Raw genomic sequence first — 13,124 nt, 5'->3', positions numbered from 1 at the left:
AGCTGCTGCCGCTGTGTGCCCGCACCTTGGTCACCCTTGTTGAGGATTGTTGCTATTGTCTCGTGGGCCGCCGCAGCTAAGAGAGAGCTGCTGCCGCTGAGAGCCCACCATGGAGCTTCATGACGAAAGTCATCGCCACCAACAGCCCGGGCCGCCGCAGCCGTGTGCTGCTGCCGCTGAGAGCCTGCCTGTCCCCGAGTGCCCAAATCATTGTGGGTGCACGCTACGGACCTCTGCAGCCCGGACTTGTGGTCACTGGGAGTCCACCTGTTATCGTCTCCGCTTCTTTGAGAAGCTGCGTGATGTGTCCCCTTTCACCGACAGGTATCTGGTGCGCAACGGGTCGCGTAGGCTCCGGCCTTGAACTTAGTCAGTGTCACGTTCTGGTGAATACGTAATTGCCTTTTGGAGTCCCTACAGGTTGACGTGAATTGTAGTTGTTGAAATGCTTTGTGAATTTTGAGTTAAACTGTTAGATAAAGATATTTTTCTATACCTACCTGAGTTGTGTCCTTTTGTGGTGTCGTTGCTGCCTTATTGTACATGGTCATAAATGCTTCACACACTGCCTCTGGGATAGGCCTAACTGCTCGTGCTACGTTACCACAGCGTTGAGCAGAGGTTGTCAAAGGGGGTAGCCCGCTTGCCCTGACTTAGGAAGAAGGGTCCCTATTTGGACATTGGCGCCCGCCATTGCCAACTGGAGACCCCCATTTCTAACAGTTCCAAACACCAATTTTTCAAAATTATCACTTTTAATAAGTACTTCTCAGTGCAGTGGTATAATGTGCTCTATTAATGTTATAGTTTACACATGTTGAAGATATAAACTTTTTTGAACTTTGGAGCTTATCATATTTTACATGGTTTGTTGTACGATTTACATAAGACTCTGGACTCTAAGAGCTCTCCTTGTTAATTTATTGGCTCCCCTACCTCTAATCTTGTCTAATGTCAGACCTAAAAACACCCAATCCTCACCTTTAGGAGGGTGTGGAGTGAATCTGCGCTGAATACATCATAGATCTAGCATTCACGCCTCACTTCTCAGAGGTTCACTGACCTCCAAACGGCAATGTGTTTGCTATTAAGAAAAATATTTAGGACAGAGATTGAAAAGCACTGCTGTTGGTAGGTAGCAGGTGTTACTTTTACACAATATCATTCCACTCTATTTAAACTAAAAAAATCAAAATTTTCGTTACATAATAATGACAAGTATGTAGCAAACCCTCTGAGCATTCCTTTGTGCTACATGAATGCACTACCGTGTGAGCTACATAGTATATTTCCAGGTCCCAATCAGCCTCTGCAATAGGCTGCCAGGATAAAAGGAATGCATCTTTTTCATTCCCACAAATTAAAGATATAATAGGAGTCAAAAAGAAAGAACGTGAACAGATGTTCCTTCTGAGTATGTATAACCCAGAGAAGGCTGTAAACAAGCTGGGTGCATTTAGTAAACATTCTTTGCAGGACTGCAGCTTTAAGTTAACACAGAGGCGTTGTGCAAGGCATTGGCTGGAAGGCATACCTAGGTACATTCCCTCAGTTTCCTGCCGCCCTCCGCATTGGCTGCACTCTTGGTGGGAGGTGAGCAGTCGCCGTCCCACCCCATTGTTCAAGGCGAAGCCTTCCGTGGCAAAACTGCAACCTCTAGGACACAAAATGCGTGCACGTGCACAGTGAGAAGTGCTGGGGGCAGGAAAGTGCAACCTGTCAGTGACAGTGCGGCCGTGGGAACGGGCGGAAGCGGGTTAGCTGGGTGGGGGATAGATAGCCCGGAGCCGGAGGGAAGTCTGCAGCAGGTTGAAAGTTGTTGTGGCAGGCTGAGCCGCTCCGAGTTCCTCCTCTGCCCCCGGGGGAGGAGAGTAGAGAGTTCGGCGCTGCCAGGAAGGCGAGACCTGGAGAGGAGCGGGCATGCTACACGGCTGCTGAGGGAGACGTCTGTGAGCAGTGCACTGCAGCCCCTGGGGAGCTGACCCCCGCCGCCCCTTCCTCCGAGAGGAGCCCGAGGAGCCTGCGCGCAAACAGCACCGGGAAAATGAGCCACCATGACTAACAAAATGTCCAGTTTTCTGTACATCGGAGACATCGTCTCCCTCTACGCGGAGGGCTCGGTGAACGGCTTCATCAGCACCCTGGGGTAAGGCAGCCGCCCCCGTGGGAGGGGCGGGCTCGGCACGCATAGGTGGCCGTGCCTTGGGCACGCTCTGTAGGGTGTGTGTGTGTGTGTCAGTGTTGGAAGCGGGGCTGCACGCTCCGCGCCGCCGCTGACAGACGACTAGGAAGTGCTCGAAACACTTCTCGGAAGAAGCCAGCAAGTTGTTTCGCAGCTGTTCTCTATTAAGGACTCTGGCGGGTCACTCGTCTTGTTTGTTGCTGTGTTGGACATGTCACTGCTCTGCAACCAAAGAGGACAATTATGTGGGCTGTGTCTGGTTCCTCCTGTCACAGGCTTGCAGTTTCGAGGCGCTATAAAGCAATGAATGGCCACCCACTTCAACTGGTGCTCACTTGCAGTGGGTGACCTTTCATTCCCACATAGCTGCAGCATGCTTTTAACCCATGACTGCTGTCCCACTTGCAGAAAGTGAACGGAACTCTAACATCTACACTGTTTCATGCAGAATCATATTCGACTAGTCATCCGTATCAAGAATGAGCCACACTGGCGTTAGCCGGCCTTTGGCATAATACATTTGACCTTTGTTGCTCAACTTTGTCCATTGTTTGGTAGGTGGTGTTCAGGAATATAGAAAGGAACAGGTAGCAAATAACAACGCCCCCAGCACGTTTGCGGGTGCTTTAATAATGTTGGTGCTTTAATAATAAGTGTTACTGTTACCCAGCTCCGTGATACTCCTTTTATTGACCTACTAAGGATGAAAGGCTGAGCCAGCCATGAGATGTTATGTTTTCATCCCAGTGTCTGCAGGTTACATGCAGGCTTTGTAGCGGCGGCTCACCAGTGTGCTAAAAGTGGGGCGTGGCCTTCCTCTTCGGGTGTCGTTGGTGCCCCCAGTTTGTGTTTTTAGGTCTCGCCTGACCAAGCGCATGCGCTGGTCTGGCGAGACTTATTGAGAGGGCTCCAAAAAGTGCTACCAGGCCAGCCTAGAGCTACAGTGCATGTGCGCGGACGCGCGCGCCGTTTTACCGCGATTAATTTCACTTTCGCGCGGCCTTACGGCCGCTTGGCATAGCCAATAGGTCTCGCTTTTGGGACCTTATAAGTATTTAGTTATGCAACTGTTGCATAGCTAAACACTTATAAGGTCCCAAAGGCGAGACCTATTGGCCATGCCAATGCTTGTTTAATGTAGCAGGCAACGCACGGCTGTCTCCCAGTTCCTCTTTACGTGGACGTTGCCATGTAGAGCAGGCCTCGGGCACTGCCCCTTGTTAAGTGCAGGTGAATGCCCCGCATTGTTGGACCCGGCCCTCCCCACGCCTGCCTCTGCCGGTCCGCCACAGCAATGAGATTTGCATGGAGGGAGGGAGGATCCAGCCGTGCCCTCCCAAGCCCTGGGAGTAAGGGCGAGGTAAAGTGCAGGGCGATTACTGCTGATTCTAGTCTTTTCCAGAGAAAAAGCTTCTCTGTGTTTTTTTTACGCATGAATATTTATGCGTGTGGTGTGATTACACAATCCCCGAACGTGACTGAGTTGGGAAATGCATCGGTTCTTCTCAGTCTTGGCCGTGTAGTGTGCACTGTTTGATTTAAATTGTGTAGTATCGGATCCTTGCCCACGTTTTAACATGTGCCTCATGAGGGGGGGTCAGGGGGAGTGGGGGTTGTGTGCCAGCACGGATGTCCACCCACTTCATGCTGTTTAACAGTCACACTTTCGCGTCACTTTTGGAACCAGCGTGCAGAGCTGGGTGAAGCCAGGCCTCTTCTTTGCAGTGGTTTATATGTCGGCCTAGTTGGTGCTCAGATCCGCCGTAGCAAGAGCTGCTCCTGCTTGTGTACATTGGGCTTCAGTCTGTCGTACGTCGCTAGTTGCTGCCTGTTGACCTTGTCACTGGCTGTGAACTTTTATCTTAAAGTGTAAGAGAATTGGGATGTCTGCTAGCTCACATTCTCCTGATTGAATCTTTATTTGTATGATTAATTAAAATCCTTGCCAGACAGACCACAAAAAAGGTTCAGTCTAACTATTGCAGACACAATTAGCAAGAGCAAAATCTTCACAAAACATGTTGACACAATGCACGAGTGTTCTCTGCAACGTTTACATTTATAAAATGACAGTACGCCGTAAAGTGTTTGTTATAAAGTGCTATATAACGAGGTGACGTTAAAATTAACGTATAAATAAGCTTTGACCATGATGGGTTCTCTAACTACTGCAGACTTGGAATCACAATTTGCCACGAAGTGCAGAATCTTTGCAAGACATGCTTAACACACAATGCACGAGGAATCTCTACAACTTTTACGAATATACAGTAACAGTCATAAAGGGCATGCTGTAAGGTGCTGTATAACTAAGAACCATTAAGATGAACTAATTCATAACATTTGACCAAAAAAGTGATTTAAGACAGATGTTCATTATATGCAAGCTTTTCATTGAATTTGGATAAAGTGCCGGAGTGCTTGTCGGGTGGGTAAAATGCCAATAGTGCCTAGCATTTAAGAGTGAGTTTGTATATGTAATATTCTTTATTGCTTGATTATTTAAAATCTTTGCAATTACAACACTTCACAACTCAATCTTAAAAACTAAATTAATCATTAAAAAATTAATTACAAGCAAAACATCATCCCAACACATAAAACAAGAAACTGTCCTATATATACAATTTAAAACTTAAGAATAAGATCAAATCCAATCAGTTAGATTAGTTTGTATTAGGTGCCCCTGAAACAATAGGAGGGGATAGGGGCTAGATGAAGCTCCCAGCCCCTAGCAGGCCAGTGTGTCTATAGGCTTTTCGTGATGCTGGTCTTAACTAGCAGACCCTACAATGGGGGGCGGAGTAGGCTGCGGGATGGAACTTTGTTGTGATGCATAATAAAACGAGGTACATTGTAGATTCCTCTAAGTTTATTTAAATGTAAGTAGTCCAAAAAAGCCACCGTTGTGCTCCTCCGTTCTGCTCTGTCTGCCGGATGCACACCAACTGCCACCAGTGGAAAGCCTCCCCAGGGGGTCCGCAGAAGTGGAATTCCACACTGTACATTCCACACTCTCAATACATACACATGCTCGCAACAAACTTGTAGTTCCTTAGCAGCCCAACTATTCCACCAGCCCTTCGAGTATCCTAGCTTATCTAGTAGCCTTATCCTCAAAATGAGCAGCAAATGTCTCTTTGACAAGGTCCTTGAGGGTGTCCATGAATTGCACCAACCAGATGTTCAGCATTCCATTGTGAGGATAAAGCCATTCTATTACTGCCGTTCTGCAAAATCTAATCCCCAGTGTCTTAGACCCCTTCTTCCTCAGCAGGGTACTTCGCGAGCAGTGTGGACGGGGGCACAGGCATAGAATGTGCAGCAAAGATGAATTTGACTGATGGCACTAAATGTATTCTATGTCCCCCCTGATTATGTTTTTTCTGCCATTTTGGTAAAGAATTCATTGTGGGGATCGCCCCCAACCTCAGTGACAGAAATGCCTGTTTGACCGTCAGTGTAGATAGCCTCAAGGAGACATGAAGCACATTCTCCTGATCCATGATGTGACCATATTGTTAATTCTAAAGCTAGTATCTCTCCTGATGTCTGGATTCACAAAATCTTCATTTTGCAGATCCAGTATTCACTGGTTATCATTTATATAGGAAAGTACGTCTTATTATAGCCTCTGTTCCACACTTTAACCATCAATATGAAAATCAATGTAGAAAGGAAAAGTTGCTATAATGTAGGCTTCATATACTGTGCAAACATTTCAAAGTTTCATGACTACACAGAAGTCCCTTTAAGCCATTAGAGGACATTTAGCACCTGACCACCTTTACAACGCGCGCGTTTCTCATATTCTATAATATTAAAGTAATATTGAGCACATTTAATGTTTATATTTACAAGTGCATCCAATGACACATAAAAAAGGGGATATTTAAAAATGTCAGCTGTAGTTTCGACCTAGCCTAATCATTCTAGACATGATTTTCTCCAGGGCATCTCTCAAATCCAGTTATTTTACATACAATCAAATAAATTCCTAGCTGTAAATCTAGTGTGAGGAAGATGTAAAAAAGGATGTAACTGTAAGGCTGCATATATGCGGATGAATGCATTGCATGCTGTATTGTGAAGCCATCCTATAACTAGCCACCCAACACTAGATTTGCAGCTGATGGCCTATGCATGTCAATAACAGAAAGTCTGTTGATTTTACATAACATTTTAGGAAATGAGAGATGTAGTGAATACTACCGGGGAAAGTGTGGATGTGGTGTTGTGTGAACAGAGAGTGGACACTGGATGATGCAGTACAACAGGTTATAATGTTGAAGAATTAAAGGGGCGGCTTTGGATGGTGCCCTTGAAATGAAGACGGATGGAATAGTGCCTGGGCGGGTGGTGAGCAACATTGAGGTTTGGCAGATATTGGGCAAGAAAGCATTGACAAAGGAGAGGGAGGAATTGTTCAGTTGATAAGCAGAGGATGGATGGAGAGCAACATGGGAATGGCTCAGAGTAGTAGAGCTTAGTAAGAAGAGCCGGGGGGAAGTTTTCACTGCATGGCATGTGGGGTAGGGACGAGCCAGGGTGGGTAGGGTATATGGCAAATGGGAGAAGATGCATATTGGTAGCCAAGTTGGAAAAAGACCAGGTTAGTGAGTTGTGGAGGGCTTACAGCTCGCGTTGGAGATTGAGGAGTTACACAGCAACAAGGTGTTTTTTGAAGTAAAGGATCATGAGCTTTCAGAGTAGGAGGGATGGTGCTTATTGGCTTTAGACTTGGGGGAACTTTAATAACACACTGCTTTGCAAGAACAGACTTGCAGACTGTTCTTTTTCTTGCACTTCCTGATTTTTAATCTGGCAGTGCTGCTGCTCTGTGTTTTGCGCTGCCCACTGAACCGCTTGACCTTGGAGACTTTGTGTGGGAGGGTGCCGTAATTGACTGCTTTGAAGTTAATGTATCAGATTTTGAAGATGATCCTGCTGTGGTAGGGTGCCATCAGGGACTGCCTCGCAGATGACGCAGAAGATCTTGTAGGTGTGTGTTTGCATGGTGAATCAGTGGAGATCTAATTATTGGGGTTATCCTTTCAAATTTATGAAGATTTTTGATCATGGACATGGCAGCATGGAGACACACTGCACCCATTGGGGAAGAACAGGACCAGCACCTAAGTGGCTGGTCCTGTCCCTCATCAAAAAATGACTACATTAATAGCAGGTGACTTTGTGTATAATATACTGCCTAAATCTGATGTGGAACCTGGGATTTGTTGATAAATCTTGGTGTGAAGCTACCCGGTTTCATCTGTTCAAGCCATCCCAGGCACTTGTGCTGCTCGCTGGGATTAGCGATGGGAACAAACTCTGTTTATCAGGTTCCACTGGAGATACACCTTGCATATCCAACCTTGCATGGTATTGAGGTAGTTCTTCAGCTGGGCAATGACATGGTTGATGTGACTCATAGAAAGAGGTGTGCATCTTCCACTTAACTGATGGATACTGATGTTGCTGTTGGGTAGCAAGGCTCCCTTTGTTCAACAATCATCCACTGAAAGGTGACTAGTCACGTATTGCCAGTTGCTTGGCTTTGCGTTGCACATTTTATGAAGCGTATTTAGTAACTTTTGACCAGTTTAAGCTAGAAATACTTTTTTGTTTGAAACTGCAAATTGCAAACATGCGGTAGACGTTGGGTAATGTGGCAAGTGCAACAAATCCTTAATTACTTGGAGAAGGTTCTGACCACTGAATTGCATACTTTCATGTAGCTCTAACTTTTACTATTATTCTGTGTCCTTCAGATGCGAAAGTATAGGAATTCCACTATCCAACACTAATGTCCTCTTTCTCCTTGCATGTTTTCTTATGCCGTTTTCCTTTCTGTGGTTGGAGCTTTGCACTCTGATCATCTTTGTTAACCCCTTCATCAGAAGTTTTGAGCACTGTTTAAAGTGTAACTTTGCACATATTCATAGTGTTATGAGTTTATGCCCGATGATTTCCTTGTTTGAAAGCTTGTGCTAAGTACAGTAGGGCTGAGTGGGTTCTAATGACAGAGCAACGGTAAAAGATATAGGTCTGATTGATTCATTGTGAACAATTATGTTAGTTTCTGACCTATTTATTGTGAATTGCACATGTTGAAGCCGATAAGTCTTTATGGGTTGATTATTGTTACACTGTGTTAAAGGCCTATAGACAGGTGTCATTCCAAGATGGCAGCCTGGTGTGATATTCACAGAGCAGCCCTCTTGGACTTGCATTGCTCTTAGTGTAGAATTATTTTACCATCCCAAGATGACAGACGCATTGCTTCCTAACATGGCAACCATATTGGAACTTTAAAACAATTTCACCATGCATAATAACATTCATAGATGGCCGGTTTCTGTTATGTTAATTTTTTTTATTGAATTTTTATTGCAGGCACACGTCCCCAGGTTTATACATTTTTTTCCTTTCTTCTACTTTTATTCTTTTAATTTTGTCTTGCATGTGAGGTTGAGTTTTTGTGTGTATGTGTTATTGGATGAGTGGGTGAATTGAAGAAGGAATTAATAGGTAGAGGAATGCATTTGTGAGCGCAAGGCTACGTCACAGACTACATGATGAGGCATTGATTGCCTAAACTCACCAGTGATTGAAGGGGCACTTTCAGTTCCACACCAGACCTATTGGCATTGCCAATGTGTGTTCTCCTGTAGCTCCGACTCTTCAATGTGCTTTCATCGGAGCTGCTTGATCTCTGCTTGGCTTGATCTCTGCTGACACCACAGTTTTCTCAAAAGGTTAAACACATGTTTTTTTTTTTTTTTGTACTTTTACGTGGATACAAAAAAATTAGTTTCTTTTAAGCTCTAACCTGCGTTGTCCCTTTTGGGCCTTGAAGACCCTTGGGAAAACGAGCTCCTGTTAAAACATAACGCGACCCAAAGCTCCAGTCAGCTCTTCAATTGGATAAAGAGCTTAAAATCAGAGACCAGCTTTCTACAATATGTTGTATCATAGCTAACAAGTTTTCATTTTGCATATGTGTGTCATTTCCATGTTTTAGCATGCCGAAGTGATATTCCACTGCCACATATGTGACCTTATTGTGGGTAGAAGGAATTATGATCATGTAATCGGGCAGATTACATGCATTAGTCCCTTTTTTTTTTTTTAAACAATCGTCAGGAAAGTACCTTAAAACCATTTTCTAATGGGGTTGCCTCCCACAATGTTCGCAACTGGCACCAACAATCCCTGGTGCTCATCGTTGCTGGCTGTAGAGCGGGAGCGCTGGGGAAACCACAGGGCCAGGAGGCAGCTCGGTGCAGTGAATGCGTGTAGGGCTCGCAGAAAACACAGCGGTCAGCCCTGAGTCAAGATTGGCTCCCTCCTGTCACTTAGGCCTATCTCCGAGGCAATGTGTAAAGAATTTGTACATAGCACACATAGCAACACCGTGAAACACTACAGATAGACGCCACACCAGTTTAGAAAAAAAGTCACTCTTTATCTAAACAAGACTAGACCAAAACAACAAAAATCCAACATACATAAGTATAGATGTCACTTGTTTGAAGCAGGATGCGTTTATTGTACTTAGGGTTACATAAACACTCCCCACTGCACACATAACGATGACTCTTGAAGCTAGTGCACTTCTAACAAAATAATTACGGTATCTGGGGAGTCGGTGCAAGGAGGACAAAGAAACACTTCAGAATCACTCCGGTTCGTAGTACAGGAAAAGTGGCATGTCCTCAAATATTGTATTAAGCTCCCCTAACAGTGCTAGCTCGTTTCAACAGCCGGCAATGTGCCACCACCGATTTATAGATCGGAGCACAGCGTGTGGGCACTCCCTTCATGCATGTTTGCGGAACTGCTCCAGGCTTCCCCCTACCAACTTGCAGCTGTCTCGCTTCTGAGGACGGGGAGATTTGGAATGGCTCTTCCCGGGGATCACAAGTCCGTCTAGGGGAATATGGGGTCGCAAGCATGGTGTCCTTGAGTGACAGGGACTGCGCAGGTCCATGTGTCACAGGCCTTGCATGCAGCATGGACAGGGGCGTAACACAGGCCCCCGCATCCCCCGCGGTGCGGGTGGGTCCCCAAGCTCCAGGGGGCCTCCTCCACACACTACTCCATCCTGAGCGCTCCTGATTGAGCTCAGAGGGGGCCCCTCCAATTACCTTGCAGGGGGTCCCTCTCAAGTTTCGTTACGCCACTGAGCATGGGCGGCCACACGTGAGGGTCTCTGTCGGGGACTCCGGTGCGGGGATCCTCCTGCGATGTTCGCAACCGGCACCAACAATCCCCGGCGCTCATCCTTGCTGGTTGTAGAACCGGAGCGTGGGGGAAAGCCACAGGGCAACGAGGCAGATCGGTGCAGTGAATGCATGTAGGGCTCGCAGAAAACACTGCACTCTCCTGTCACTTAGAGCGCCCAAGTCAGTTGGTAGTAAGTGATCCTTGATGTGCCGGGGATCTCTATGAAAACTGGAGGCAAGCACACACTAGCCCTTGAAGAACCTTTGACAAGCAGGGTAGAAAGACAGTCCAGGTCTTTCACTGCCCACAGACAGAAGCAGCAACTGCAGGCCAACCCAACAAAGCAACACAAAGCAAAGGGGCAGTACTCCTGACAGCTCTTCTTCTTGGCAGTCTTCAATCAGTCCTCAGTCCAGATGCGTTTTAAAAGTCTGTGGTTTTAGGTCTAATACTTATACCCCTTTTGGCCTTTGAAAAGAATAGCCTGTGTAGTTAGCAAGTTCCTATTTGGTCTCAGACACACTCCCAGGGGATGGAGACAGTATTGTGAGAGGTTAGACACGGCCCTATTCAGGTGTCAGTGGCAACTCCTCCCACCGCTCTAGCTCAGGAAGACTCATCGGCTCCTTTTGTGAGACTGTCTAGAGTGAATCCACATACAGCCCCTGTCAGTTTAAACCATACGTTGATTCCACAGGCAGGCAGAAACTCAGGATGACAAAGTATGAAAAATTTCCACTTTCTAAAAGTGGCATTTTCAAACACACAATTTAAGAACCAACTAAGCTAAAAATATGTATTTTTGAATTCTGAGCTCAGGGCGCCCAAACTCCAAATCTCCCCAATTGAAAGTTAAACTTGTAAAATGTTACACGGCAGCTGCAATGATAACTTAAGGAGAGATTGGCCTTTACAATTGTGAAAAACGAAATTAGGGAGCATTTCGCTATCGGGACATGTAGAACACACCATGACATGTCCTACCTTTCACATACACTGCACCCTGCCCATGGGCCTACCTTGAGGGTGCCTTACATGTAGAGACAGAGAAGGTGTGGGCCTGGCAAGGGGGTGCACTTACCAGGTTGACATGGCTGTTTAAAACTGCACTGACAGACACTGCAATGGCAGGTCAGAGACAAGTTTCCAGGGCTACTCATTTGGGTGGTACATCCAGTTGTGCAGGCCATCTAACAGCATTTCATTTACAGGCCCTGGGCACACATGGTGCGCTTCACTAGGGACTTACCATTAAATCACGTAGGCCAATCATGGATAACCAATCACAATCTACACAGGGAGCACTTGCACTTTAGCACTGTTTAACAGTGGTAAAGTGCCCAGAGTACAAAGTCCAGAATTTTTTTTTAAAAAAAGGAGGTAGAGTCAAAAAGACAAGGGAGACCACACCAAGGATGCCAGGTCTAACAATTCCTAAAAACCTACATAGAAAATTAACTTGGACTTAAAAACGAGTGTGTGTTCTCTTTCTTACCATTGAATGACCCCCTCCTTACCTCCAACCACCTCCATGCCTTTCTCTCGGAGCGTAACCTACTCTAATCCACAGACCTGTCTGCATTATTCTCTATTATTGTATTTTTTTTTTCAAAATGCTCACACTTTGCCTCATAAATCAAAACCTCTCTGTCTTGAAAACCCTATCTCTGCATCCTAACAATACTTAATCTCCTCCCTTCTGTCTATCAACCCACAAACCGTTTACATGAACTCTCACTAAAGATCTCCTCTAACTCCTATTAATTTAACTTACCACAAAAAACTGGAGTAAATGCACGGGATGGATTTCTTGAGAGCCCACGACTAATCTCCATAACCAATACCCACTGGATTAATCACTAGCCTGGGTTCCCAGAGTGGAGCTCTTCAATGCCTCGTCGGGGGAGTAATTGCAGCTACAATCCAGTGCAATCTCCAGGATCACGGTGATGTGGATAAAGTAGTGACATGTACAACTATAATCTGAGATCCATGTTTAATTTGAGCGAGTGGTTGCAGGTGGAGGCAACAAGCATTCATTTTTGGGGACCTGCACTTATTTTTCTGTATCAGGCATTTACAACAACAAGAGAGAGAAAGTAAACAAAACAGAAAGACAGGGAAGTGAAATACCCCATGCAGCAGAAACCTGCAAGAGTGAGACATATGGACAGGGAGTTTTTGGTAGTGGATTAAAATGGCGTGATATAGATTTATGACTAAACGCTCTTGGTATTCAGTGTGACGACGCACTGGCTATGGGATTCTGAACAGAGCCCTGTGCACCTGTACTCATTCTTTTTCAAGTTAAGCACTGCCCGCGATGCACGGCACATGGTAGGGTGTTGTATCACTGAGTCAAGGGTCATACTCTGGCAGCTTTGCACACTGAGCATGCCTTGCTTTGTGCTTAGCAGCAATTCCTATAGCTAGACCGTGCTAAATGGCCAGGTCAAACTGATGTTGGTAGACATAAGGATCCAGAATAGGCATCAATTCAGTTTTACCTCTAAGGTGTGACTGGTCTCGCATGGAAACAAAGCATTTTTACTAGAGTTTCTGATTGAAACTTTGCACTTGGGTATCGAAGAGCAGGCAGATCAAGCATTCAGAGGCAGGAGATGTTAAAGGTAACACAATCTTACATTTCTCTGGCTGTACATGTCCATTAAAAGGCAGGGCAATTTAGATAAAAATAAGCCAGACTTCACTA

At 45.6% G+C, this 13,124-nt stretch overlaps 1 protein-coding gene across 4 annotated transcripts in view; it reads left to right on the top strand.

The window, feature by feature from the left end:
* Positions 1-1,634: 1,634 nt before the first annotated feature.
* Positions 1,635-13,124, top strand: part of ITPR2 (inositol 1,4,5-trisphosphate receptor type 2) — a 1,506,646-nt gene continuing 1,495,156 nt past the window's right edge. For all 4 annotated transcript variants that reach the window (XM_085652787.1, XM_085652785.1, XM_085652786.1 and 1 more), the window contains exon 1: positions 1,635-2,146. In XM_085652787.1, the coding sequence (XP_085508913.1) occupies positions 2,055-2,146 (92 nt within the window). In that variant the 5' untranslated portion in view covers positions 1,635-2,054. The remainder of the gene's footprint in view (positions 2,147-13,124) is intronic.

This window comes from Triturus cristatus, chromosome 4_1, assembly GCF_964204655.1.
Source record: "Triturus cristatus chromosome 4_1, aTriCri1.1, whole genome shotgun sequence".
Classification (NCBI taxonomy): Eukaryota; Metazoa; Chordata; class Amphibia; order Caudata; family Salamandridae; genus Triturus; species Triturus cristatus.
Note: the sequence above shows the minus strand (reverse complement) of the source record. Positions and strands in the feature narration are given on the sequence as shown.